Source organism: Hypanus sabinus, chromosome 12, assembly GCF_030144855.1.
Source record: "Hypanus sabinus isolate sHypSab1 chromosome 12, sHypSab1.hap1, whole genome shotgun sequence".
Taxonomy (NCBI): Eukaryota; Metazoa; Chordata; class Chondrichthyes; order Myliobatiformes; family Dasyatidae; genus Hypanus; species Hypanus sabinus.
The window spans coordinates 61647327-61662655 of record NC_082717.1 but is presented as its reverse complement, the minus strand read 5'-3'; the positions used below and the strand labels follow the sequence as shown (position 1 = coordinate 61662655).

The following is a 15329-nucleotide window of genomic DNA, read 5'->3' as shown; positions in this document are numbered from 1 at the left end:
CACCCCACTTTGGAATGTGACGCTCTGAGAGAGTCTAAAAAAATTGCTTGAATGTAACCTTCAGGGTGGTGTGGTGGTTAGTGTTATGCTTTACAGTGTCAGTTGTAAGTTTGGGGTTCAATTCCTGCCGCTGTCGTGAGTTTGTACATTCTCCCCATGACCACTTGGGTTTCCTCGGGGTGCTCCAGTTTCCTCCCACATTCCAAAGACGTACGAGCTAGGGTTAGGAAGTTGTGGCCATGCTGCGTAAGCATGGCGACACTTCCGGACTGCCTCAGGACACCTTTGGGCTGTGTTGGTCATTGCTGCAGTCTATAGCATGCTTCCAATGTATTCGATGTACCTTATCAGGTTGTGTGCGATGCGCATGCAGAGAATCAATTCGGCCTCCTACACGCGGGATGCATGTTTTTTGGGTAGGCGGTCAAGTGCGCCTGTATTTTCACCTTGATGGGCCCGGTTCATTGCTCCCTCTGCAAGTTGCCCAGCGTCTACCACTACTTACATTACTCAGTAACAATTGTTTAATGATACTACTCTGTTGTAGTTCTTGCTCCATGCATACAGAACACATGACAAATAAAGCCGATCTTTACCAATGTAGACTAGTTAAGGTGACTGAAGATTCAATTCTGAAAATGTAGAATTAATTGTGTGAAGTGACATTCCACTTGAAACAAGCAAAATTGTTTTTTTCACCTCTACTTAGGCACTATCGTCCAGCACTGATACAGGCATTGATCCTATCAGCAATGAAATCCATTGAAGTAATTCATAGGTGAACCTAACCCTTAGGAAAAGTTTTCTAATTTCATTTGGCTGCCACATTGCATCAGTTTTTCGTCTATTCATTTGCTTCTCCTGGGTAACAAGGTTGTGGAAAGATTTATAAACAGGCAGGATTCTACAAGACCGTAAGACTCCTAATTCAGGGCCTTTATCCTTGCAGATTCTTAACTCCAACCACGATTCTACACCTACTGATCATTTATCACCTCTTTCTAAAGATGTGATTTCATTTTTACCATCAGAGCCACCCCACCCACTCCACCTACCCACCTGTTCTTTTGGTACAATGTGTATCCTTGGATGTTAAGCTCCCAACTATAATCTTCTTTCAGCCAAAACTCAGTGCTGCCCACTGACTGCAATTTTGCCTTGTCACCTGCCTGTCTTTCGTGACCGTCTCACTACACATTGCCTCTGCTTGTCACTAACTGCCCCATCCTCACCCTATCACTCAGTTTCATATCTCCCTGCCAAATCAGTTTAAACTCTCTGCAACATTTCTAGCAAACCTGCCCACAAGTATATTGGTATCCTTTGGGTTCAGGTGTAACCTGTCTATTTTGTACAGGTCATACCCTCTCCAACATAGATTCCAATGATCTAGAAATCTCAAACCCTGCTCCCTACTCATTCATCTGCCAAATCATCCTATTCTTACCCTGGTGTGTGGAACAGGCAGCAATCCAGATTGCTACCCTAGATGTCCTGCTTTTCAGCTAGCCAGGGACCTAGCTCCCTAAATTCACTCTTCAGGACCTCATCTCTTTTCCTATCTACTTATGCATTGATGCCAATATGTACCAAAATTCCTGGCTGCTCTCACTCTCCCCGTTTAGAACGCCATGGACCTCATTTGAGACGTCTCTGACCCTGACACCTGGGAGGCAACATATCATCTCATGTTTAACCATGGAATTCCCTGGGGTCCTCTTCTATCCCCTTCCCTTCTAAGCCACAGTGCCAGACTCAGTACCAGAGATTTAATTGCTGCAGCTTCCCCAGTGGGTTCCTTCCCCTCCACCCCACACAACAGTACCCAGAGAGGTACATTTACTACTGAGGGGAATGGCCACGGGGTGCTCTGCACTGTCTGCCCATTTCCTTTCCATCTACTGACTGTCACCATGTACCTGCCTCCTTCAACTTCGGGGTGACCACCATCTTGTAGCTCCTATTGATCACTTCTTCGTTTTTCTGCACGAGCTGCAGCTCCAGTTCTTAACATGTTCTCTGAGGAGCTGCAACTCACACAGATGTGGTCATCCGGAGGCCTTGCAGAATTCCCATAAATCACACACAGTGCAGCCCCTGGGGTCGTCCTCACTGCATCATGTACTAACGGAGGTAGAATGAAGAAACATACCAGATATTTTTCTCACCCAAGCTCCCCACTCTGACACAGGTCCTCTCACACAACAGTCACTCCGCTTGTCTAACGCATTTCACATACATACAAGAATTGTGATGCTTCGATTTACTGACTGACAACAATCTCTGCAGCAGCAGCTTTTGATTCAGATTACAATACTAACAAACATTTCGTCAATACATCTTATTTTCACACAGTTCGCACCCCCCCCCCCCCCCACCGAGCAATTACATCACCAACCTTTTAGAAATTGAAATACACCTCATCCATTACTATGTTATCATCAAGCACTTTGGTCATACCCTTAAATAAATCCTTTTTAAAATTCTTTGTTCCTGATAATGTAAGATATTATCTGAATCCCATATAATAGGAGACATTCAATCATTCAATGCAGCTGATCACAATTTCTGCTAACACTGCTGAATACAATCTACCCAAAGCATCTACCTTCAATGCATTGGAAATAAAGAAAACAAACAGGGAAAAATATGAAGCTCTAGAATTCAGAGTAAAAAAAAAATATGGAAACAAACCATACAACTGTGTTTTGTCCCGCATTCTACTGGGCATTGGCACTTCGAATTTATATGGAGGTAACTGGTCATAATCTGCAATGGTAAACCGCCGCCTCAGGTACTCTTGGTCCAAGAAAGAGTTGGGCGACTCGGACCCCTTGGGAACTGGCCTGATCGGTCCATGCTTGCTGACCTCTTCATAATCCAGGTTCCCTTGGTCATCCCTGTATATTGGGATAAAGCATTAACTGTCACATTAACAACAAAGCATTAGACAGACACATAATGTAAAGATTTTTACTTCTCACTTATGTCAAGGATATAAGTAATAAAGTCAATTTAATTCAACAATTGTCACGGTTTATTGAATAACCCATTAGTTACTCTAATTAATTTATTGATTCTGAGGGGGTAGAGAGGATAGAACTTGCACCAGATAGCTTCATCCAGAAAGCATGCGCCTTCTACTTACTATAACTAACAATAGAGAAGCAAATTTGATGCTGATTGTGTGGGTGAAGCTATGCTCTACCAAGCCAAGTAAATGCAATAAATGGAACAGCAAATCCACCATCAGCAACAGGACTGAAGGATGCCACAGACATAAACAGATAAATATGGCATTATGCATTACAAACAGGACTGTCTTGTTATTTTAGAAAAAATAAACACTGCTTTAAGACAAATGAAATAAAAATAGCCCTGCCACCATAATAATTTCTGTACTTTGAATAGCAAACAATTTTTTTTAGATGTTCGTTCAGGCTGGCAGAATTCCCAAGACTGTACTAATTACTGCAGGAAATTCACTTCTACAGCAAGAGTTAAAAGCCTTAGAAATCAAGCCAAGCCTTCAGTACCAAACTCGATGCACCCATTACAGCACCTGATAGCATCAATGACAAAACAGATTAAAATGATTGACTATCAGACTGAATTAAGGTGGGGTTATGCCAAACAATTATTTCAAAATGAAAGGCAACTTTCCACTGAGATATTGTAACTAGAAACATGAAAAGTTAATATTCATTCTGCTAAAATATTTGAATCAAACTTTTTTTTTTAAGTTGATGCTATCTTTATGTTGAACAACCTCTTAAATAGTTAACTGATTTGTCATCACTACTGTGAACAGAACAAACTGATCACTACTTTGTCTTTTTAGAATCAGATTTCATATCACTGGCAGATGTTGTGAAATTCGTTAGCTTTAATTGATCAGCACAGGGTAAAGACTGGGTCAGGACAGCAGGGATAACTCTTTCTCGCTACTTTCAGAAAGTGCCATTGGATCTTTGATATTCAGCATCAAATGGCTCAAGTTTCATAATGAGAACATTTACTTGAATAGATTTTTGGCTAATGCAATCTGACTTCATTTTCACAAATACATACTTATCCTCTCTTTGGAAGAAATACATTCCCAGTACAATTTATTGACTTCTGCTGCTGAACTCAATTTGACTGGCAGAGACAAACAAAAAAACGTCTTTTGTTTAACCATAATTTTTTTAAGTGTTCATCCAGCGCTGAAACACAGTGTCTTCACTAACAGTACACCATTTCAGTAAATGATTAATAAAAAAGACTACTCATAAAAATAAAGCATGCAGAAAGACCATACAAATACTTTCATGGCCCTCCCTCTCCTCACCTTCCTGTTTTATGAATGCACATCCAGAACAGATTAATGAACACCAGGGTAGTTGCTGGTCAAAAGCATGACATCATTACTCAATTTTTTTTTTAAATCAGGAATTCAGTTAATCACATCTCAATATATAGGTTTCTCACAAACAGCTTATGATTATGGTATTGGACAATACAGCTTCACCAAGATCAACACAGGATTAAGTCCAAAGGAGAGCAAATCTCTCCTCCTTTGCACTGCCATCTACAGGAGGCCCACCAAACACCAGAATCACTAAAATCTGCTGCTTCACTACACCTTCAAAAAGAATTTCTTGAAACTTCTCCTGCTTTTGGCTCTGCACGTTAGTTTGCAACCAGACGTAGGATTGAGAATTGAGGGCATTTCTAGAAGTGGCACAACTCAGATCAAAGGAAGAGAATGCTCAGCAGACTCTAGGGTTCCCTTTAAATCAGGAAATGTGAGATGCTCTCAACTCTTCTATGCAAATTCAAACCACTGAAGTTGTTAATGGAACTGAGATAGCAAGAACAATTAAAATTTATTCTATGCACTTTTAAGTTTCACATTTTGCTTGGATATTCACATTTACTACATCCAAACTGAAATTTGAAATTAACTGAACATAAATACACAGCTATGTGATAACAATTAACATACTCACTGCATAAGATGCCTGAAATACACTTTTGAAAATGCACAATTCTTCCAGATTTCTATTTGTATATAAGCAGAACGATTATTTGCAATTTTCTGTTTATCCTACCGATTTATCTGAAGAATCTTCTCTCCTCATTCTTAACTTGTGTACTTATTTTTAAAAATAAGCTTTTCTTTTGGAGAAACAGCCCAATAAATAGGTCCTTCTGGTCCAATGAGCCAACCCAATTACACCTGAGTGACAAATTTAACAATCGACCCGTACATCTTTGGGATGTGGGAGAAAACTGGAGTTTTCGGAGGAAACCTATTGGGTCAAAGGGAGAATGTACAAAGACTTTACAAACGGCGATAGAAATGATCCCAGTTCACTGGCACTGATTATACGAGCTGCTACACTACTGTGTCACCCCCCAATCATAAATGAAGGCAAATAAATCTCAATGTTCAGTCAGATAAAGAGGTCCATACAAGTCAATGCATGAAAGATCAGCTTGCTGGCTCGAGGCTCCATCATAATGTGTAATGTAATACACCTTTTGCTAGGAAAGAAGCATACAGGTTAATAGACAGGAGTTTCTACTGGAGACAGAAGGGCCTAAGGGAAAATAGTTTTGAACACATAATTGAAATATCAGACTCAGCACTATTTTGAACAAAATTCACTCCAGATTAGTAATGTACCACACCTTAGAGTCAGAGTTGAGCAGCACAGAAACGAGACACACAGCCCAACTTGTCCGTGCCAACTGTGATGCACATCTATGCCAATCACATTTTTCCCATGTTCGGCTCATATCCCATAACACCTTTCCTATATTGGGCTGTCCAAATATCCTTTGAACGTTGTAATTTGTACTTGTCTCCGCCACCTTCTCTGGCAACTGATTCCATGTAACTACCACCTGCTGTGCAAATATTTGCTGCTCAGATTTCCTTTAAATTTCTCTCTTCTCAGTGTAAACATTTAACCACACTTCTTTTGGAAAGAGCTTGGCAAACAATAGCCTGCAACTTCCATTCTGGAGTTGAGCTTTTAGATCGCCTGTATGACCTGGCATTTTTGTGGTGTGGAATGAAGTCTCAAAGGGGTAGGACAGTTATGGCGTGGCGTGTATGGGCCCGAAAGCTGGAGAACCAAGGCGGCGTGGCCTGGGCCTGAAAGCAAGGAAGAGGCTGACTGATTTAAGTGCAGGGGCAGACTGAAAAGGTCAGAGTGTTGGGGCCAAAGGCGAGGGATGGATGGAGATTCAGTTCGCTGATCAGCGAGGATTTACTTGTCTCTTCATTGAACTGAGACTGTGGCCTGCAACTAACAGGCTTCTGAATGGACTGCAGGGTTGACTGACTTCATGGCTATGAACTCATTTTTGTGAGCTTTAGTTCTGAATGTTATTTGCTTACTTTTTAATTGTCTGCATTATTTGTTTTTTTCCCCCACAATGGGTGGCTGACAGTCTTTTTTTTAAAAAATGGGTTCCATTGGATATCTTTGTTTTGTGGCTGCCTGTAAGGAGCCAAATCTCCAGGTTGTTAAAGGTATACATACTTTGATAATGAATGTACTTTGAAACTGTACAAAGTTCAAAGTACATACACATTACCATACATTTTCTTGCAGGCATTTACAGAAAAAAAGGTTAAATCAAAATTATCTAAAAACTATACATAATCAGAATGACAACCAGCCAACGTGCAAGAAAAGATAAACTATGTAAATTACAAATACTGAGAACATGAATTGTAAAGAATCCTTGAAAGTGAGTCTGCAGGTCACAGAAAGAGTCTGGTGTTGTGACCAGACCCACAGACCAAACCTCCAAATGCACCCTGACTACATATTGTTCAGCTGTCACACAACATCCCAACTCTTATATGCAACCCCTCAATCTATGAAAACAAGAATGCAAAATGCCATCTTCATTACTTTATACAGTAATCTGATACCATTTTCATTTAGTTGTTATCCCTAGTATTTAACTTTGTCCTCTCTGAACCGGATGCTCCGAAATACATCATTTCACCATTGTATGGATTTATTTCCGTTTGCCACCTCTCCACCCAACTTCCCATCTGATCCATGTCTCTCTCTACACTTTCGCAAGTTTCTTTGATATTGACTGTTCCACACATTGTAGGTGTGAATTGGGATAGATTGTTTACTGGCAAATGGATGATGGGTAAGAGGGAGGCCTTTAAAACTTAACATACAGACTTTCTGTGTTCCTCATAGAAACAAGAGCTTTAGGGGAATCTTGATTTGAGGAAAATTGAAGCCCTGGTTAAGAAGCAGGAGGTGCATGTCTTGGATAAGAAGCTAGGATCAAACGAGGCACTTGAGAATAAGAAATGGAGAAAAACACTTGATAGACATCATGAGGGCTAAAAATGACACGAGGTCCCTCAGGTAGACAAGATCGAGAGAATCCCAAGGGTTTCTCCAGATATATTAAGAGCAAAAGACTAAGATGGTCCTCTTGAATGTCTGTGTGGTTATCTTTGCATGGAAGTGAAAGAACTGGAAGATCTGAAATGAAATTACAGCATCTGTATTACTCAGCAGACATACACAGGGCCCATGTAACTGAGGCAAAAAAGAAGTGAGCTCGTAGACCATATCCAGACTTCAGGAGAGGAAATGATTGCTGTCTTCAGGCATATTAGGATTGATAAATACCCAGGTCCTGACACTTGTAGAAGGCTATTGTAGAAATTGCACAGGCCTAGTCAGAGGTATTTGAAATGCTCTTAGCCACAAGTGAGGAGCTGAGGAACTAGTGGATAGCAAATGTCAGTCATGGGCAAATTTCAGGAAAGCAGTCTAAGGGACAAGCAGGTTAGTGGTGCAGTGGCGTCTGCACTGAACATCAAGGTGAGTGGTCCTGGGCTCAAATCGGCCAGCTCCTTGCACGCTTTCCAACTGTGCTGGGTTGAGCCTTGTAAAACTCAGCCTTGTAAAAAAAGACAAATGCTAAAGAAAAGGTAAGGTTGTTGCCCAATGCGGAGAGGAACAATATTCTAAGAAACAGTATATACAAATACCTGCGTATAGACAGGACCTGATTAGGGACAGGCACTGTGGTTTTATGGGTGGTAGGTTATGTTTAGCCAATCTTAAAAAGTTTTTTGAAGAAGGCTAATGAAGGAAACATGGTGAATATTCTCTACAAGACCTCTGACAAAGTCCCAGATGGAAGGCTGGTCCAGAAGGTTAAGTCACTTAGCACTGAAGATGAAGCAGTCAATTTGAGTCTACATTGGCTTAGTGGGAGTAGCTAGCAATTGGTAGTAGATAGTTGTCTCCCTGAATGGAGGCCTGTGACTAATGGTGTGTCGTAGGGATTGGTGTTGGGTCCACTGTTGTTTATCATCTATATTAATGATCTGGATTATGTGGTAAATTGGATCAGCAAAATGGTAGATGACACCAAGATTGGCGATATGGTAGACAGCAAAGAATTCTATCAAAGCTTGCAGCATGATCTGGACCAGCTGGCAAAATGGACTGAGAAATGGAAGATAGAATTTAATGCAGACAAGTGTGGTGTGTTGTGCTTTGGCAGCTGTATTAAATTTTACAAAACACTGAATGAATATCTTAACAGTTCAAAATGACAATTCAACTCATTCAGAGCCTGCCGCAAGTTATGTTTGTACCAAGTAGACGCTGTAGGTTTGGCAAAATCTAATGTTTGTGAATAGCAGCTGGACTTTCTTCATCTTGGCTACCATTAATAAGAGGATGAGAATGTCTGTTAATGATTTTGAGTCTGTGGGTCACTTTGAGAGCTAGGTTGATGGATTCTGGCTTATTGCTTACATGTAATATTAATGTTCTTTGCAAGTCCAAGCAATGTTGTGTCCAAAACAGTGGTGGACTAATGGATGAGGAGTGACCATTAAAGTATCTAATTGATTTATATGGATGTGCTGAACACTGTGCTAATGAACATGTATTGTTTGAATGAAAGAACTCAGGCTGAGTTAATGGCAGGAGAAGAAAAGATCAGCATTTGTCTGCCTCTATGTGTCCCTCTACGCTTGTGGAACTCTTAATTATTGGGTACCTTCCCTGGGTTCGTTGGACTTTAATCAAGTGGTGGAAATCACAGTTGGTGCCTAGGACCCAGGGGTGGTTTCACGAGCAAGTTCAAATTCAGAATCCCCCTGATAACAGCAACAATCAAATGAAGTCTTTGTTGCTTGCTATGTCGTTTATTGTGTGGTTTATTTGTTTTCTATTTTATGATAATAAATTTGGCTTAAGTTACTTTGTTGTGTTGTATTGTGACTCAAATACTTAGGGTCTGATCAACCCAGCCCATTACAGCAGAACAGACTGGGATAGGGCTTAGACAATGAATGGTAGGGCACTGGGAGTGTGGTAGAACAGAGGGACTTGGGAATACAGGTTCACAATTCTTTGAAAGTGGCATCACAGGTAGAAAGGGTCATAAAGAAAGCTTTCGGCACATTGACCTTCATAAATCAGAACACTGAGTTTCAGGAGTATGGATGTTAAGTTGAGGTTGTACAAGATGATGATGCTGCAGTCAGACTTGGAAGTACTGTGTGTAGTTCTGGTCACATACCAACAGGAAGGATATCAATAAGCTTGAAAGAGAAAATTTACAAGGATGCTGCTGGGACTTGAGGACCAAATTGTACGGAAAGATTGAATAGGTTAGGGACTTTAGTCCCTGGAGTGTAGAGAAATCGGGGGAAATCTTATAAAATAGCAGAGACAATGTTTTTGCAGGGTTTTGAAAGAGTCATGATAAAAGGAAAACAAGACCATTTGGCTCACTGAACCAATCATCCTTCCAGCTGGACAAGCTAGCTACTTCCATTTCTACACTTTTTCCTCAAGGACTTCGAATCTTCACCCATGCCACCTTGAAGTATTATCCAATTCCCCTTTAAGTCATGAAGGGATTACATTCCAACCCAATGCGCAGTGCAATTATGATATTTCATTACTGATGCCTCTGGTTCTCTGTCAATCATTTTTCATTGGTGTTTTCCAGTTGTGTACACTTTTGCCACTGGAAAAAGATCCTCATTTACAACAATTCATTCAAATTTCAACACCACTCAAATCCTCATCCTTCCCTAAGGCATAGGAAAAAAAATCTGCAGCTGCTTCACATGACAGATGTCCATCTCTCCAAATACCATTCCAGTTAAGCTGTTAGATATGATCTCAAACTCTTGACATGCTAAATGTAATGCTCGGAACAGAATATGTTAGCAAATCAAACAACATCTTTTTGTACTTGATGACTCTGCAAATAGAGACAAGGATTTGTCAAATACCCAAGTTAATCAAATGTTTTCCCAAACCTTTAAGATTTTACCATTTAGTCTCCATTACCTCACTATTCCTCATGAAAATATTACCTCACTTTGACCAGTTTAATTTCACCTGCTACAAGTCTGCTCATTTTACCTGTCACTGAAACAGAAAACGTTGGAAACAGGCAGCAAGTCAGGCAGCTGAGTGTAAAGAGAAACAACGTTCAAGTGTTAGGTCAAATATTTTTTCTCAGAATTGGGTTAGTCAAAATAAGTGGCAGTAATATTGTTTCACTCTTTCCTGGTTTCGACAAACAATCATCAATTTGAAGTACAGCTTTAATTCTCGTTTCTTTTACACCAGTTGCAGACTAACCTGCTGAGTGTTTCCCTGCAAATATTCCCTGCAGTTATTTCAAACTTGCAGCTAGGGAAATAGTACAATTAACTCACCTATCAGCCAGGCAAAGACAGAATGGAGACTCAAGAGATGGCAGATATTAGCATCTGGATCTGGAGCAACAAAATCTGCTGGAAGAGCTTGGTAGATCAAGCAGCACCTGATACAGGCTTCTGACCCAAAATTCCTTCCTTCCTTCCCACAGATGCTACTTGACCTGCTGAGTTCTTCCAGCAGATTGCCTGTCGTAAGCAAGGATAAGTGTCCTCCCAAGTGCAGTCTAAGGCATGGAGCAATACAACATGGACACAGGCCTTTGGCCCCAATGCGTCCATATGAAACACATTATCCACCTAGCTAACTCCAATTTCCTGTGTTTGGTCCATATCCCTACAGGACCCACCTTTCCAAATACCTATGCAAGCACTTCTTAGATGATATTGTTGTACTTGTCTCAACAACCTCCTCTGGCAACTCATTCCATATACTCACCATCCAGTGTGTGGAAAAAGTTAACCCTCAAGTCCCTTTTAATCTACTCTCAGTGACCACTTTATTAGATACATCCTGGACCTACTAAAATGGCATCTGAGTGTTTGTTTATGTTCTTCTGCTGCTGTAGCCCATCCACTTCAAGGTTTGACGTATTGTGCATTCATGGATGCTGTTCTACACACCACTGTTGTAATGCACGCTTATTTTTCACCTTCCTGACAGCTTAAACTAATTCACCCACAGAACTGCTGATCACTGAATTGTTTTTTGTTTTTTGCACTATTCTCTGTAAACACTAGAGACTGCTGTGCATGAAAATCCCAGGGAATGAGCAGTTTATAAAATATTCCGACCACCTCCATCTGGCACCACAATCATTCCACCGTGAAAGTCACTTAATCACATTTCTTACCTATGCTGATGTTTAGTCTGAACAACAACTGAACCTCTTGACCAGGTCTGTATGCATTTATGCATATTTTTTACCATCCCATCTACCTGCGAAACTGCCTATGCACTTGTACTCTGAGGTCTCTGTTCCAGAACACCCCCTAGTGTTCTTTCATAGTACAAGTCCTATTCTGCTTTGATTTTCCAAGATATCACCCAACACACATCTGTATTGGAATCCAGCTGCCCCTCATGAGCCCACTTGTTTAACTGATCAAGATTCCTCTATAATCTCCGATAATCTTTTTCACCACCAGCACCTCCCAATTAGGGTGTCATCTGCAAAGTTATTGATCAAAGCCCTGTGCATTCATATACAAATTGCAATACCAGGGAAATTAATATTTCCCACTAATACACACTGTTATTTTTACAACAATGAGCAATTTTGCTACACACAAGCTTCTCAAGTTCCCAGTCACTAATCTATTTTCACTAATCTGTGCATCTGAAGCACTTGTACCATTAGCATCCTGGAACACTGAGCAGCCAGTCCTGCCTTTTTCTTAGTCATGTCTCTGTTATGGCAATGTTATTCCAGTTCCTCAGAGCCAATCCATGTTCTGAGTCCATCACAGTTTAACTGAGTATTCTTCCTCACCCACCACCTGCACCCCCCCCCCCGAGCTTTACTGTGCCCCTGGCTATCATGATTACTAAATTTATTCATGATGGCTACTTTATCCAATGTCTTGCTCCCTGCCACCCCAAATCCCCCAGAGCCAATCTAATTTAAACCCTCCACTGTTGGACCAACAAGCTTCCCCGAAGGAATTTTGGCTCAAGTGCACCTCATCTCTCTTGAAGAGGTCAACTCTACCCAGAAGAGACCCCAGTGGGCAGGGAACCTGAATCCCTGTTCCTTGTACCAACTCCTCAGCCCTGTAATCACTTCCCCCGTCTTTCTATTTTTAACCTCACCAGCATGTGGCACCAGGAGTAATTCAGAGATTACCACCCTTGAGGTCCTGCTTTTTAACTCCCCACACAGATCTGCAGGACCTCATCATGTGTTTTGCCTGTGCTAATTAGGGAATAGTGCTCTTATTCACCACTGGAATGCATCACCAGGTCTGGGTGAAAATATACTTTCAAGCCTTCTATTCACCGTTACACCACTGGAAGAGATGGTCAGGTTCCAGCAAGAGTCCACATCCGGTTTTCTCTCTGTGGGGTAGTCTGCAGTGAAGGGACTAAAAGCAATGGGTGAGAACCCAACTGGGTAGCTGATGGCATTTCAATATACAGGGACTGGAGTTACTACATGCATGATTTGACACCGCAGTTCCAAGTGAACTACTAACGCAACTGCAGATGTGAAACATTAGTTTTCTTTGAGTGGATCTATTCACATCTGTGTGCCAGCTTTAAAAATACAGGAAGCCCTTTGTTCTGCTGCTTCAAGTGGTTTTCATACCGAGGAGTATATGGAACGACTGGCGGTGGTGGGATGTATAGATCCTTGATGGGAGGCTTTTCTTTCTTTTGAGATATCTCCATTGTGCTGGCTGTTGATGGAGTTGCAGTCTGCGAAGGACTGACCTATATAAAAAAACAAAGTAGTACAAATATTTAGTTTTATGTGCAATGACGGGGTTGAGTGAAGAGAAAATAAAAACCCATTCTCAAATAATTATAATGCCAAGAAGCTTATCACATCAGCTCTGAATGAATCACAGCCAGTGATAAATGTATGTCATAACTTTCTCCACATCTGTTCAATAGTCCAACTTCTACAAAACACAGTGGAGTAAATTACTGAACTGGAATTAAATCTAACACTGCAAGCTAATCATAATGTGATGCACTATCACCTGAAAATGTTGCCAATAAAATGCAGAAACTTTTAAGGAGTTTCTTTTTACCTGCACAGCTGGTGGCTTCCAGCGCATATTCTTCAGAGGAGCTGGAGTAAAGTTGCATGTGCTTGCCGGCCTTTTTTTCAGCAAAAGTATCACACCAGCAGGGTCTTCACGAAGTTTTCCAACAAGATTTTTTAACTGCCATCCAACCTTTTAACAATAGACAGTGGAATGAGATCTGTATTAATAAACTAGTCACTTTACCTTTAGAGATGTCAATTTTTTTTAAGAAACCCTGCAAAATCAGTCCTTTTTGGAAGAACAAAACAGGATATATAAAAAAAAACTGTGCTATCCAGTTTAAAGAGTGCATTAAATTATTTGTAATTATTCATCATTTTACTCTTCTAACCGACTCCTGGTATTAATTTGCAAGGCACAACTAAACATTGGAAAAAAAAAGAACCCGGAAATTGCAAGAAGCAGAGAAGCTCTGTTCAATTGTATTTGGATAACCTGATGCACCAGCTTACAAGTAAATGCTCACTCATATATTGATCAAGGAACATCAAAATTTATTTGGGAAAAAGTGCCAAACCTCAACACTTCTTTTGGGACTAATGTGAGACAAATGATCACAAAATTTTCTTTCCCATGATAACTTGTTTAATTTGAGTTGCCATTCATGAAATCTAGTGGTGAAATTAGTTTATTTTAGTTGTTCACATGCTCCTGAAAAACAAAATACTTAAGCATGGTTCCAAAACAATTTGATTTAGGACACCATAATAGAGCAAGTTAAAGAAGGTTTATGGTCAAACCCTAACAGCCTGTTTGGATTACAGCAATTCTCAATTCAATTTTGAATTCTGCTCTGACAAATTGGAAATTTAAAAAAATGTTTCTTTTAAATTAAATTGATAGGCACACTGACACTTTATATGCAACTAAAATTCCTTGGAGAATGGAACTGCAAGTGTATTGAAAGCTTGCTGTATACACCAAAAAGATGACAGGATATTCAAAGTCAGAGTGAGAAACGTTTTATAATGGGGGCATGGGGCGGCGGTGAGGTTAAAGAAAAAAGGTGTTCCGGATTTCAAACATTTCTGATCAATTGGCTCGTGGTCTACACAAAAACATTCAGCAGAACATCCCCCATTATACCGAGCGTAACAGCAGCTGCCAGGTCTGTCTCAATCTACTTCTATTTGTTGCAAGTTCAGGTCATTTGTTAATTAAAACTCTTTAGGTACAGAATGTGCCTATTATTATGCTTACGTTAGGGAAATGGTCATTTGCCAATCATTTGTATTTAAAGCCGTTTTCAATTTCATATAATAAATAATATTCATAGAATAATACATACCTTTTGGTTCAATGAGTCCATACTAGCCAATACAGACATAGCCTGTCAGATTTTCCTAATTCAGCCCATATCCCTCCGATCCCTGCCCCTCCATGCAACTATGCTTCTTAAATTGTACTATTGTATCTGTCTCAATTACCTTCTCTGGCAGTTCATTCCATACACCTTCCAAGTGTGTGAGACAGGTTCCCACTTGAGTCCCTTCAAGTGCCACACTCACCCTAAATCAATGCCCCCCGAGTTCTGGACCAACCCCCCCCCCCCCAATGTTACCATCAACTAAGGTCAATACATATGTTAAAAGGACGCTGGTGTAAGGTGTGCATTGCAATGTAAACTGAGCTGGGGAAGTACATTTCAAGGACACATTTGCCACCTCTCACAAGACCATAACACATGGCAGCAGAATTAGGCCATTCAACCCATCAAGTCTGCTCCATCATGGCTGATCCCATACATCTGCCTTCTTGCCCTATCCTTTGGTGCCCTGACCGATCAGGAAACTATCAACTTCTGCCTTAAATATACCCA

At 40.6% G+C, this 15329-nt stretch overlaps 1 protein-coding gene across 2 annotated transcripts in view; it reads right to left on the bottom strand.

Moving 5' to 3' along the window:
• Positions 1-15329, bottom strand: part of cnksr3 (cnksr family member 3) — a 108951-nt gene that overhangs the window by 4867 nt on the left and 88755 nt on the right. The window contains exons 9-11 of one of the 2 annotated variants that reach the window (XM_059986053.1): positions 13493-13639; positions 13045-13169; positions 2695-2900 (exon numbers count right to left, since the gene is read on the bottom strand). In XM_059986053.1, coding sequence (XP_059842036.1) covers positions 2695-2900; positions 13045-13169; positions 13493-13639 — 478 coding nt within the window. The remainder of the gene's footprint in view (positions 1-2694; positions 2901-13044; positions 13170-13492; positions 13640-15329) is intronic. The other variant, XM_059986054.1, reaches the window with a different exon arrangement.